Genomic DNA, 14,357 nt, shown 5'->3' with positions numbered 1-14,357 from the left:
CTAGACAAAAGTGAGAAATTACTAAAGATGACAGCACGAACTTCATTGATTATGCCTGCCTCAGAGGTTACGACTTTCTTTGCTCAGGCTACTTTATATGCAAATAGAGCAGGTATTTTCAAATCTAATCTAATCTCAAACGGAATAAATTACTCGAACCAGTGTGGGCTACTCGACTCAGTCTGTAGTCGAACGGTGTCACACACTTGAGCAAGTATCCATCTGTTTTGTTTTTGTAAATATGAAAGAAATATCACACCAAATATCAATGCTCCAAATATTACACCAAGCATAAATTCACTAAAGCACTCTTCATTGACTACTATTTGTTTTTTGTTTACTGTCTTGCAATAAGGCTACTATAAAAAATACATTTTCCTTTACCGTTGTGACATTTTGTATATTCTTAAATATTTACAGCAGGTAAAGCTACTCTTGGCCCTGTGTGTTATCACCACACACTCTCCATCATACGCCATGTACATTAAAGGACATTTTTCCGAGTGAAATGTTGCTCTAAATAAACTTTATTCTTTCGTGTTTGACACTTGCCAACGGGACTGCACTCTGGAGCTTCAAAGATGGCAGCGTCTTTATGATTTAGCTAAAAAAAAACACACGCAGCCTGTCTCATGTTCATCTTTTTTATCTCAGTTTTTGGGCACTGCCTTGAGGCAAAACAAACATCGAGCTGCATAAACACACAGTCTAAAACCTGCACCATGACACTGTAATGCTATTCATATAAATAGCCTTTTCTGTTGAAACTGGAACCTCGTCTTCATTGTGCAGGCAAAAATACAATCTCTATGGAGCAAACCAGGATCGATTGTAAATTTGTAGTTCAGTAGTGCTTATTTGTTACTTTACTAATGTTGTACGAATGCCAGTTACATTGCGTGAGTGGACGGGATATGTTTGCATAATATCTTTTTGTTTGCATTCTATTTTTGCTCAGGTTTCCAGTTTTTGGCACAAAGTACAAATCCAAGAGGAAGTCTGTGGATATTGTCAGCCATTTATTGGTCTCTAGGGGCAAAGACAGGAATGTCACACCATTTTAAAAATGCATAGAGATAGTCAACCCATAATACCTCATAATGTGATTAAATTTGGCGTCTTTTTCGATAAATGAACACAATCTGACAAATATCAAATGTTGCACCACCGATTTGGAAGTATAATGTTATGTACAGTAGCTGGGTGTTGTGTTTTTGCACTCAAGGATGAGCGCTCGTCTCCTGTTTTGCTAATGCTGTGTTTCCACTGGCTCAGCACTAATGCTTTCTCCACCTCTACCTGTTTTCAGTGTACACACAGGTTTCAGGACCACAATAACAAAGAAACATCAGCTCTCACTAATTACAGACTCAGACTCCCAGCTGTATTGTGTTTCATTCTTTTTAAAGCCTTTGGACCAGAAATATCGACGCAAATGAAATAAATAAATACAGTTTACTAGCGAAAGCCCATTGGAATGGTCGCTGTAAAACACGCCTTCAAAGCATTGCTGCTGTTTCATCCCATTCTCATCTCGTCTCCCTCCTCTTTGCAATCCAAATTTTTTTTTTTTTTTCCTCGGCTCTTGTCCAGAAACTTTTCAAAGGGATAAGTGTTAGTGCAGCTGTATAAAAGGCCTGTCTCTCTTATAAGTGATGTATGACACCTCGGGACGTGACTGCTTTAGCGAAGGAGCACAGGCAACTCACTGCAAGGACACTGCTCAGCTACAGTCTGCGCAACAGAGGAGCCTCGAGCCAGGCTCACAAGATTAGTATAGATCTGTTGTGTGAAAAACAAGTTTCATTATAAATACCGACACAGAAACTTTACGCAAAACTAGGGCCGCACAATAAATCGCCAAATTATCGTCATTGCAATATGATCCCTGCTATTACTGGCATTGATCACTATTGTCACGTCATTGTGCAAGACACTTCATCAGCGCCTGGTCAAATTTCTATAGCTACATTTATAAAAAAAAAGGTAGCTAGGTGCCACTGAGGGAATGAATGATGCGTCAAGTTGTAAACTGACTTTCAAAACACACTCATATCTACCTCTTAACCACGGGGATATCCACTGACAACCGTCTCGAACCTTTTTGGCATTGGACGGACCTGCTTTTCTTGTTTGTGTTTGGCCTTGGCGTTGTTGCATTAACTCTTTACACCCCGAATACCCACCGCCCCGCTCCCCGTTCGCTCTGCGGTTGCCGTGGAAACAGAGGCTCGATCATGTGTCTAAGCCTGTGCCTGCAATTTATAACAGCCTTCCCTTCTCCCTCCACTCACATCGGCTTTGTGTTGTGTTTGTGTTTCTGTTTCCACCTTCTGTCTCAATCAATTTGGTCGCCGTTTTAGTAACTATCCGCCAGTCGTACAGCGAGGTGGCAACAACATGCTCTTATTATTTTAAACTATAGCCGATTAAATGTATTCCAAGCCGGTGATCCAGCAGCAAAATTAATATTGTATGCTCCTACCCCTGCTATAATCGAAATCCATATGTTGCTCTTTTCTGTCTTCAAAAGTAGCTTGTGAGCTCCAAAAAAACTTGAGCCACCCCTGCTGTAAATCCATTACCTACTACAGCTGTACAAACAGACAGTCCTTCAATGAAATGACATTCAAATTGTGACTCTAATCTATTCCTAACTAGCTTAGATACGCACCCAAAATGTTGCGTCTGGTCCGTAAATGCTGCAAATAGTAAATAGTAGCCATCTGCGCCTCGGCATCCACTTAGAAAGCCAGTGCGCCGCTGCCTGATCAATCATTGTTAGTCTCCGTGGATCCGAGGGCCAGCGCAGGGCAGAAAAGGAAGTCCAGACATGTACAAGAGGCAGCCTGTTCTCTGCATTCCGCTTCAGGAGGCTGCTCCCGTGGGCTCTGCTCCGTTTTACACAAGTGGAACAAGGCCATTAGAGGACTGACCAAAACATTGAGCAAATTTGCGATATGTGGTTTACGCGATCCTGCAACTGTTTGAGAACGAGCAAACATGGTGCTCCTCAAATAGATAGAAATGTGTAGGGCTGCAGGGCGATGTGGCAGTAACATCAAATTATGATCTGACCTCTGTGACGATTTGCTGTTTGGAAGAGATCGTCACATTGCAGGCCAATTTGTGTGATCTTGCAGAAGCAGTGATGAGTTTAGTTGTCTCTTTAAGGCAATATAAAGACGCTGAGTCAGAAATGGACACTAACTAATCTCCCGTTGAGAATCGTCTTTTTTTTAAATCTTATATCTGAAAGAATGCACTGCCCCCACAGTAGTTTTCGTAAAGTGTGTGCCGTTCGTCCATAGAGTGACGGTATATTCCCTTTTAACACGTCGCTTCAGTCTGCCACTGTCTGACACTGTGTCTAAAGCTGCTCCTGTAGTGTTAAAGCTACCTTCACAAAGTGTGGATGAGTCAGTGTTGAGTGCTGCCACAGAGCCACGCATACCTCAAAGATGACCACTAGTTTTTGTTTTGTATTAGTCATGAACACTTGAGGCTCGGTTTATTGCCATGAGTCAGAGGCAGCAAAAATGTGACTGAATGAAAAGTGACTTTGATTGGAAAAGGCCTTTTGTGAAATCAAGAGCTCTTACTGGAAAAAAGTTATCTGAGAAAGTCTTTGGCAGCAATAACTTTAACAACTAGTAATCTCACGTCCTTGGGCCAAGTGCGACACTCACATGTCCTTTCCAATGTGAAAGTGTTAGTCTTAAACTGTTTGATTGGAGGAAGATGCAGAGGCCTTTGGGGCAGAATGGCAGGCACATTTCTTTCCATCAGGCCTTCCACATAGGTACAGACATCTCTGGCATCGCCCATATATAATCATGCTGTCAAAGAGGCGGAAAATCTAAACTTTCAATCATTTCAAAACTACTTTAACAAATGCTGAATTATGAATATAGCTTTCTACCCAATAAAGATACAAAGACATGGAGAGGAGCAAAGTGGTTCAACAGCCCATAAATGCATAAATAGTGGAGAATGCTAACATGACGCTACATGCTAACGCTAGCTACGACTGCCTTTTTTTTTCTTTTTTTCTATTGAACAATCTGCTGTGAAAAAACATCCATATGGACCAGATTTAGACTTGACTTAATTTGTGTGTGATAAATAAGTTAATATTCTGCCAGAAAATGGCTAAAAAGAGTGCAAAATTTTGTCTTTCAAAACATACTTCCTTCTTCCTCGGCGAGGCCACGCCCTCTTATATGACGCAATGCCGTCTGTATTTATAAATGTCTAAAGGACGTCAGATTTATTACTATTACTATTACTATTACTATTACTGTCTGTGTCTGACCAGAAAAAAGTTGTCATCAAAAAAAAGTCACATGCTAATATTTATCCGACGGCCTTTAGCTTTGATTACAGCACGCATTCGCTGTGGCATTGCTTAAATAAGCTTCTGCAATGTCAAAATATCCAGTGTTGCATTAGTTTTTCACCAAGATCTTGTATTGATGATGGGAGAGTGTGACCACTGCGCAAAGCCCTCTCCAGCACATCACAAAGATTCTCAACAGGGTTAAGATCTGGACTCTTTGGTCACGCAGTGTATTTTAATTACTAGCAGTTATTGTCATTGTTATTAAAGAGTTTTTATGTGTCGTTTTCAGGCCTGAGACGCAGCAGAAAGCCCCGGTGAGCACGCCCTCCCCCCCGCCGCCCCCTCCACCCCCTCCGGAGCCCGTGGGGCCTCCTGAACCCGAGGAGGAGATCCTGGGCTCGGACGATGAGGAGCAGGAGGACCCCGCCGACTACTGCAAAGGTCAGAACGCAGGACATTACTATTAGGGGTGGACTTTGCGGGACATCACGGCATACACGCGATATGCAGCATGTTCTAAATCTTAGTTTGCAATAGTGTAGAAGTGCAGTAGCCGTGATACTTCTCAGTGAGCATGTGTGTCTTTCCATTGTTTATCAGATAAATACACCTACAACACGGACCTTGAAAGCTTTATGCCAGATGGCAGCGTAATCAAAGCGGGGTTTTGTTACGGCCCATATAAATACTATACAATGCATCGGATAAAAAAAAGGGTTGTTTGTGTCTGAACGCTCCTCCGCCTCTTTGACCTTGCTTGTTCGCGTTGCTGTCTGCTCGCGGATTATGTGTCATTGGCTGGTTATCACTTGCAGCCTCCATAACCTTCATCTCGCCTCTTCTTTATCTTCCTCAGGAGGGTACCATCTGGTGAAGATCGGGGATTTGTTCAACGGGAGGTACCATGTGATCCGGAAGCTGGGGTGGGGCCACTTCTCCACAGTATGGCTGTGCTGGGACATACAGTGAGTCACATTTAAATACAGTTACTTGGAACATCTATGGGTTTAAAGGGATAATTCGGGATTTTTGACATAGGGCCTCATTTCCTAGTTATCCAGAGTGTTGTTGATTCTGGAGATATATATATTTTTTAATTCATGCAGTTAGTGGTGCTAGGCTAATGCTAGGCTAGTACATGTCTATGGTAACTAGTAGCCTGCATTAAAAACCTCTTCAAAATCATCGGTAATCCTCCAAACGTTGCCATATCTGATTTGTAGAAAGCTCCTTTGTGAATTCCACGTGCAGTAAAGCCGGCCACAGGTAAACAAACTATTGTAGATCAGGTAACCTAGCCGATCACTCTGCCACGGTGTACCTTACAACCAGGAAGCTGATGCTGCTCAAATATAAGTTCTTTTAAATGGTTAGATTAAAAAAATTATTCAGTCAACACAGACATTTATATCGGTAGTCTGATGTGATTTGCCTCAGGTGCACTGTTCTTGGGTCAGACTGTTTTTAATGCAGGCTACTAGTTACCGTTGACATGCGCTAGCCTTGCACTAGCATAGCACCACTAAACTCTTCAAATAAAAGGACTGCATGAAAAAAAAAAAAAAAAAAGATCTCCAGAAATCAACAACACTGTGGATAACTAGGAAATTAGGCCCTATGTCAAAAATCCTGAAATATCCCTTTAAGTAACAAGAAATAACCGCCCTCAGCTCGGTATTAATTGGGGGCTCTTCTGTATTATGATATCACATGACTGCAGCCTCCTAAAATGGGGGACATGCAAATGAATGTGTCCTTTGTTAATTATTAAAACGTTGTGTTTGGCTACATAAATACTGTCACTGTAGTTGTATAACAGATCTAATTTAAATGATTAGCCTTTCTTACCAATAACACCATATAATCGATGAATGTGTGCACCTGCTCGCCATTTGACAGCGTGACATCATCACAGCCTCCCATCTGAAAGCGAGCAGTAGATACAGTAGATCGCTCACCACAAACACAGCATGACCTAGAAACAACAGAAGATACCGCTCTCACGTCGCAACACAACTTCACACATTCGAAGCCCGCATCCCCCCCCCCCCCCGTCACATTGGATAGGTCTTTTTATAACTTGTAAACAATATGGCGGCTTTAGGCTTCCAGAAAGCTAAGCGTACAAACGATACCTCCAACAAAGGAAGTAGTACCAGACTTCAACATAACGGCATAAACGGATGAGAACGAATACTCCAGGAACCCACGGTACATACATCCAAGGATCTGGCACACCATCACCATGACAACATCTGCAACCAAAACCTCCTTGAGCATCCACCGTCGTCAGTCGCTCGCTCGCTCGCTCTGCTGTTGTTTTCATCCGCGTGGCAACAGCGCAGGATGACTGACAAGATCGTCGAGCAAGTGTCACCTTTCCTTTCGACTCACGGCCTCATTCAAAGTCGTTTGCTTCTGTCACTGGTGTTAATTACACTCACGCTGCCAGTGAACTCCTCATACGGAGTCGTGTTGCCTTATTTGGAGCCTCACAATTAGTCACGACTTCGCTTATTAAGGCAATTGACGGGCTGGATATGGGTAGTTTCAGATTCTGGACGGGGATGATGTCACACTCTCAGATGGGAGATGGGATCTTCCAAAGAATACAAATATTGCTCAATATTAGAATTATGGTCAATTATCCACATATGTAGCCAACCACACCCCCTCAGAAAACAGCGTAAAACCAGGCCCTGTTCTAACTTGAATTTGAGTGAGCGTAATCAAAATATGTGTGCAAATAAATGTTTACCTAATTCAAATGGGTACACATCAGCAAAATTCTAGTTGTGTCGTCTTAAAATCATAAATTTGCGACACAAGATTGGCATTTAGTGAATAAATAGCAGTGGTTTTTTTTCTAATGCATGTCTTTTTCATGGTTTTTGTTACCCCAATCAAGCTGTTTAGCGGTTTTTACCACAGTCTTTTGATGTGCAGAAACACCTGTGCATGCTGATAGCAATGCGTTTGGAAAACTAGTGCACGCTATCAAGCACAACACTGGAGTTAGCTGTTTAAATTATACAGTTAAATCGTTATCTTGTAAAATAAAACGAAAGGAGAAAAATAAATGCCGAACAGAGCGAGCACTTTGCATATTGATTAGGTTACCTGTTACAATTTGGGATGATAATGCTAAATAATGTGAGAGAAAATTGTTATCTTCACATAATAATACATTCAGCAAGTTTAAAAAAAAATAAAAAATTTATGGAGATCTTGACCGTGGCTGGATTCAAAGTTCATATGACAAGTTAGACAGCCCATTTCACATGGACATAGCGAACACAAATAGTGTGTTGCTTAAAAATGTATGTAGTTTTGTCTGGATTGACATTTTGTGATGTGCATGCAACATAAAAGGTTTTTGGTCTCAAATTCTCAGAGTGGTTGAAGGAAAAGAATCTACTGGTAAAGTAAATACCCCATGTAGATAATTGATATGGAAGCAAACTTGACAATTTGCTGGTAAGAGTCCCTGCCTGTATTTAAAGGTTACTCCGCACAAAATTGGGGTGTTATGAATTGTTTTGTGCCTTACAGTTTGTACCTGATCAATTAAAAAAAGAGGAAGAAAATGTGAACATTCCATAACCGTAGCCATGTATCTATACTGTACATAAGGGCCATGACATGAGTGAGTCCCAGTTCTATCCTTGGAATATGGAACTCTCCCTCCTCCTGCATTAGTTATGGTATAGGTTAAAACAAAATATTTCACTTTTTAAAATTGCCACTTCACTGGTGTAAATACTTGCACAGATATTAACATATCAGACTAAGTAATAATTAGATAGAAACACAACATAAAACAGTCTGTTCTCAAAAGGTGAACCTCTTATGCAACCTGAATATCCTTTTAGAGATAATGCCAGACTCTCATACATTTGCACGTCCATTTGTCGAGTGGGTAGTGTGAATGAGAATAGGCAGTGTTTGTTCTCTATATTTGACGTAGACCTGTTAATCAGCAGCATTAACTGCATGGACCCGTTAGAGTGACTCAGGTAACATTTAATCGTGCTTTTGTTTGTGCTATTTCAGAGTGAAGAACTTTGTGGCGATGAAGGTGGTGAAGAGCGCCCAGCATTACACTGAGACTGCGTTGGATGAGATCAAACTGCTGCGATGTGTAAGAACTCAGTCTATTCTGTATAATATGTTGTCAGACATTTTCTCCACACTTTAAAATGTTTTGGCTAATGAAATAAAAGTCAGTTATTGGTGACTATTAATATTTTTGCTCTGTTTACAATCACATGCATACATAATACATTCTTTGCCCTTCTCTAAAAGTCAAATCTCTGCATGTCCCAGACTGACAGTGTGCAGGAAGAGGGAGAGACTTCTTCATTTATAAACTCCCCGTCAGCCCCGTTGCTCATTGTGATTCTGTGCTGCAGGTGAGAGAAAGCGATCCGGACGACCCCAACAAAGACATGGTTGTTCAGCTGATAGACGACTTCAAGATCTCGGGAGTCAACGGCATTCGTATCCTGCTCAGAGGCTCTGTGTCTGACTGTGTGTCAGTGAGGGAGCAGAGGAGAAGAGTATTCAGAATCTTTATTGGAGTAAAATATATGAAAAAGATGACATGAATCATTGTGTAGATATAAAAGTACTGTATGCAAAAGTTAATTCTATTGATAGTGAAAGGATGTGCATGTAAACACACCTCACCATGGGTAAAATGAATGCTTATCATGCACCTTGATAGCATAACTGAACTATAGACCACACAGTCTGTGAGTTGTTGGTCCTTGACTCTGGTTCAGATGTGTGCATGGTGTTCGAGGTGCTGGGTCACCACCTGCTCAAATGGATCATCAAATCAAACTACCAAGGCCTGCCACTGCCCTGTGTGAAGAGCATCATCCGACAGGTACAAAAGCACCCTCCAAATCAAGGGGATCCAACAGATCTGAACATTACACTGCACTTCTGACGTGTAGTGTGGTTCCTGTTGGTTTAACATTTAGATAAGGAGAGCTCAAGTGACATTTAGACATTTATCAGTATAACCGTAACACTATTTTGATGACTACTCGATGTCGGGTGCCAGCAACTCCGGTGGCCATTTGTCCATAAACTGCTTGTTGGTCGGTGATTCTGCCATACACTCCTCAAACTGTAATTAAAGCCACACCGCAGAACATTTCACACAATCAATAGAATAAAGTCCGATCAGTCGAGACAGCTGCATCTTCAAGATTCCGAATTAGAATCCGAAGGTAACAACGCTGAGGGTGTTTGACACAATTGTGAGGTCTCTCTGAATGAATAGTTTGAAACCCATGTGCTCAAACTCCCTAACGTCCCCTAAACAGTTCATGGTATTGTGCGCTAACTCCAGCCCTGTCCTCCTGAGACTGTGGCGGCTTCCAGACATTGTCCCCAGAGCCACCGGAGGAGCCTGTGAAGCTGCTGAGCCATTTAAGCTGTTGCCAGTTTGTAGCTTCAGAAAAAAAAAAAAACAGTGTGTAAATGAGAACAAATTAAATGGGGGACTGTGTTGCTTCAAACTAAAAGCCTTTGGGCAAAAAAAAAAACTAATTAGATCAACAGCGCAAGGAAACACAACAAGTTACAAGAGAGTGTCACAAGAAACAATCGTGAATCGGTTGAGTCAGCTCAAAAGCGTTTAAGGTTTAATTGTCACTTAGCAGAATAGCAGGTACAGTATAGTGGGCTTGATTTGAGAAAGATTCATTGGATAGATTGACGGGTCACTAATTTCTGTTGAATCAGGATAAAGGGTGGAGTGAGCTCATCAGATGGATAGAGCAAGAGGCAGTTAATTCACTTTGCCAAAATGAAAGAATTATGGCATAATGATTTGAGTGCTTGCTGACATTTTGTGATTGCAGTAGCTAAAATCAACATGTTTTCTTAACCCAAATCTACTATCTTATCTTTCTTATCTCACTTTAGGTGCTGCAAGGTTTGGACTATCTCCACACCAAGTGTAAAATCATTCACACAGACATCAAACCGGAGAACATCCTCATGTGTGTGGACGACGCCTTCGTCCGGAGGATGGCCATGGAGGCGACTGAGTGGCAGAAGGCAGGAGCGCCCCCTCCGTCTGGGTCAGCAGGTAAGGATATGGTTGCAAACTTATTATATAAGCAAATATGATGTATAGGGTTATCTATCTAATATGTACAGTCTCTAGAAATACCACACCAAAAATGCTCCCCATCATTTTATGTTTATTTTATTATTGCAGTTACACTACACTTGCATTGATGTGTAGGCGTCGATCAAGCTAGCATTTCTGTTTTTGCTTGAGTTTCACATCCATGTGCGTGGAAGACTGCTTGGAGCTTAACAATTTTCCTTTGAAACAACTCTGCTTTGAAAACGCAACTGTCATTAAATGTAGTACCTCACAATTACCTTCCCCATACAACATCAAACAAGTGTCTGGAGCGCCTTGACATTTGCGTTGACTTAAATTGGCGTGGTAAAAATGGAGTTGAATTAAAAACAAGACGCTCAAGTATAATGGGATTTGCTCACCAAAGCAACAGTTATTCTCAGCCCCACAGTTGGTCCCACAAAGCCGAGTGTCTCTCGCTTTTCATCTTCTGCCTCCAAGTTCTGCCACTGAAAAAGAAGCACTTCTCCGAGAAACAGACCTGATGAACTCGACGTGAACCCTGTCCTCTCCACGAACCCCTTACAGGCTGTCAATTGGTTGCATCAGCCAATGGAGATTCTTCTTTGTGCCTCAGGCTAACCAATCATACACACCTATACTAGAATAAAGTGAGCTGCAAATGTTCTACTTTGGTTTGGGTACATGGGTATTGTTGTAGTTAAGTATTTTGTATTTTTGTTATCTTAAAACATGTGGACAATGGCTGTAAATGTATGTATCTGGGATTTGACAATAGGCAAATGTGTTGTTTGAATTTTCACACTTAATTCACAGGTTTTGTGGTGAATTTTGATGTAGAAAACGGGAGAATCAAGCCGCCTAAATTAACGATAAAGTGAATGTTGAGGTCAGTGTTTCGAGTTAAAGCAACTCTGATGACTGTTTTGTCTTTTGTCTGTCAGTTAGCACAGCCCCCCAGCTCAAACCGGTGAGTACGATAGATGTGAGTATGAAAAGAAGCACCACACACACAAACATACCACACCACACAATCAGCATACATTTGTAAAGCTACACGATTTTGGATGAACTTACTTACATTTCAAAGCACATTAAAGGTGCATTATTCCATTTTTTATGGGGGGGGGGGGGAGTTGATATTTGTGTGTATTTAACACACAAATATGTTTGAGTGGTCAGAATGATGCCTTTACTTTCAACCACGGTGGTCTCTATAATGTTCCCGGATCAATTGTTTTGTAGGTGGTGAGAGGGTCCGTCAATAGTGAAAACCTTCAGAACCTTTGATCCTGGTGCGTCCTTGAGACCACCGTGATGGAAAGTTAAGGCACCCAGCTAACCACCCATACAGCCGCTGCATCACCACAAGGTCAAATACGCACAAATATCGACTTTTTTTTCACATAGAAAGTTGCATAATGCACCTTTAAGTGTTTTTATCTTATAGGAGATTTTTACAATGTTACAATGTTGTTCTCACATCAAAAACGTAGCTGGAGCTTTGTTTTCAGCTGCTAGCGCATCTTTGACTAATCCTGTGGCTATTTTTAGCATCATGGCGACAGCTCCCAAAAAGCTCTTCCTGTTCCCAAAAAAAAAAAACTCCTGAGGTCTTTCCTCACCTCTCGATCTCTTGCTAAATTTATTCCCTACATTGCGAGGTAAAAAAACACTCGACATGGCTTCACTACAGCCACATGCGGCAATCATTTTTTATTGAAACAGCTGTGTAGCAAGGGAGGGGCTTATGGTTGTTCACTTGGAGGATCAGGAAGTGAAACTACTGAATATGAATAATGATTTTTTTGTTTTAGATCGTTATTGCAATTTGTAAGTGATAGTGATAAAGACGTGTTTGACATTATTACCAAATACCTGCATAAAGTGTAAAAAAAAGTTTTCTAAATTAAATTTGAGACATTATTTAAAATGTATTGAGCTGTAAAGTATGTAGATATTAGAAAGCTTCGAAAAAGTTCAAAATTGAAGACATTTTAATTGTTGGTTTTGTTTGATCATTTTGTGTAGTTTATAATCAAAGTAAAAGTTGATTGAACTAATTTAATTTTTTTCCCCTTGTTGCTTAATTAAACAAATGTGAAACACACACACCGACATATTCACAGTGCACAGCAAATAATACTCTGGTGTTTTGTTGCTTTTAAGGATTCAAATCACACAACAAAAAGCTAACCATTTAATACTTGTCAAAAAACAGCTTTCTTGTGTCGTCCATTGCGTTTATAGCTTTTTCTTCACTCTTGTTCTCAGATGGGAAAAATCTCCAAGAACAAAAAGAAAAAGCTGAAGAAGAAGCAGAAGCGGCAGGCCGAGCTCCTGGAGAGACGGATGCTTGAGATTGAGGCGCTGGAGCGGGAGGCGGAGAAGAAAGAGGAGGAGGACGAAGAGCAGACCAAAGACGGAGAGGAGAAAGGCTCTCGCGAGAACAACCGCGGGACACCCGAGCAGACGGCACCCGCCCTGGGGCCCAGTACCCCGGAGCAGACTGCACCAGCCCTGGGGCCCAGTATGGCTCTGGGAGAAAGTGATGAAGAGGAGGAGGACGAGGAGGAAGGAGAGGAGGGAGAGGAGGAAGAGGAGGAGAGAGTGGAGAGAGTAGAGAGGCCCACAAGGCTCACCAATCACACATGTGAGTGTTATTATAGTATTATTAGTAGCCTATTTCGACTCCTCCTGTCATTGTGTCATTAATTTCAAATACGTATGTTGCTTAAAGGTGCGTTATGCAACTTTTCATGCGAGAAAAAAAAGTTGATGTTTTTGCATATTTGACCTTGTAGTGAATGACCCAGTGGCTGTATGAGTCACTTGGCATCTTTACTTCATTGTGGTCTCTACAAGGCTCCAGGATCAATTGTTTTGTAAGTTTTCTGGTGAGAGTCAGCAGTGAAAACCTTCCAAACAATTGATCCTGGAGCGTCCAAGATACCACTGTGATGGAAAGTAAAGGTGCCGTGCTGACCACTCATACAGCCGCTGTGTCACTACAAGGTCAAATACGCACAACGCTCAACATTTTTTTTCACATACCATTCGCATAATGCACCATTGCTTAATGTTGTTTTTGATGCACGTTTTTTTTTTTTATTCTTATTGACTCTATTATATATATTGTATATGGTTTTGGACTGGGGGTGTACGGCCTGTCTACAGCAGGCCCAACAAAAAAAAGTTTGGGAACCTCTTGGCTAGAGAACTGTAGACACGTGACGTTAAGCTGTGTTGGTAAAGCACTAAAAGGCACGCAGCTCAAGAAGTGATGCAAGTTGCTGCAATACGCAGTACTTCACCAAGTGATAGGACTACAGTATCCAGCATTTAATACATAACAAACAGAAGTTGTTGTTTTTTCCTCCCAGGTATAAAAATATAGATGTTCTACAACTGTAGCTTGGCCAGGAGCGTCTGGTGGTTTGCCCAAGCCAATCCCAAAACCGATAAGATTTGTATCACTCCATTCACATATGCAAATTCGCTGCATGGCTCTCAAATGCAGAAGATTTTCAAATTGGGTGTCATTCTAAACGAACTGAAGATGGCAATTTTGAATTTGAAAGGATTAACAAGGAGCCTTGTATTTCACAATTTTAATCAGCCTGTCAATCAGAACTCACAGAGATTACTCCGACCACGTCTTTGTAAAGAAGATCTGCTGTAGTGTTGGTTTGGGGAGATAACCAGCAGTCCTCTTTCCCGTGTGTCCAGATAAACAACAAACATGCTGACATATTTCCCTCTGCCTCACTCATTGTTGTGCGCTTCACTTCATACTTTCTTCTTTTATGGTGGCTACGCGTGTTTGCATTTTTTTTTGTATCTATGTACCACAATTTTTGATGTGAAACGTCCACACTGAATAAA

General features: G+C 41.3%; 1 protein-coding gene across 4 annotated transcripts in view; it reads left to right on the top strand.

Moving 5' to 3' along the window:
* The window catches only part of srpk2 (SRSF protein kinase 2), a 64,990-nt gene that overhangs the window by 41,318 nt on the left and 9,315 nt on the right, over positions 1-14,357 (top strand). For all 4 annotated transcript variants that reach the window (XM_079567316.1, XM_079567315.1, XM_079567318.1 and 1 more), the window contains 8 exons: positions 4,632-4,783; positions 5,199-5,307; positions 8,396-8,483; positions 8,755-8,842; positions 9,127-9,233; positions 10,283-10,448; positions 11,417-11,457; positions 12,747-13,125. In XM_079567316.1, the coding sequence (XP_079423442.1) occupies positions 4,632-4,783; positions 5,199-5,307; positions 8,396-8,483; positions 8,755-8,842; positions 9,127-9,233; positions 10,283-10,448; positions 11,417-11,457; positions 12,747-13,125 (1,130 nt within the window). The remainder of the gene's footprint in view (positions 1-4,631; positions 4,784-5,198; positions 5,308-8,395; positions 8,484-8,754; positions 8,843-9,126; positions 9,234-10,282; positions 10,449-11,416; positions 11,458-12,746; positions 13,126-14,357) is intronic.

This window comes from Gobius niger (assembly GCF_951799975.1).
Source record: "Gobius niger genome assembly, chromosome: 12".
Classification (NCBI taxonomy): domain Eukaryota; kingdom Metazoa; phylum Chordata; class Actinopteri; order Gobiiformes; family Gobiidae; genus Gobius; species Gobius niger.
The sequence above is the reverse complement of the archived record's forward strand: the minus strand, read 5'-3'. Positions and strand labels throughout refer to the sequence as shown.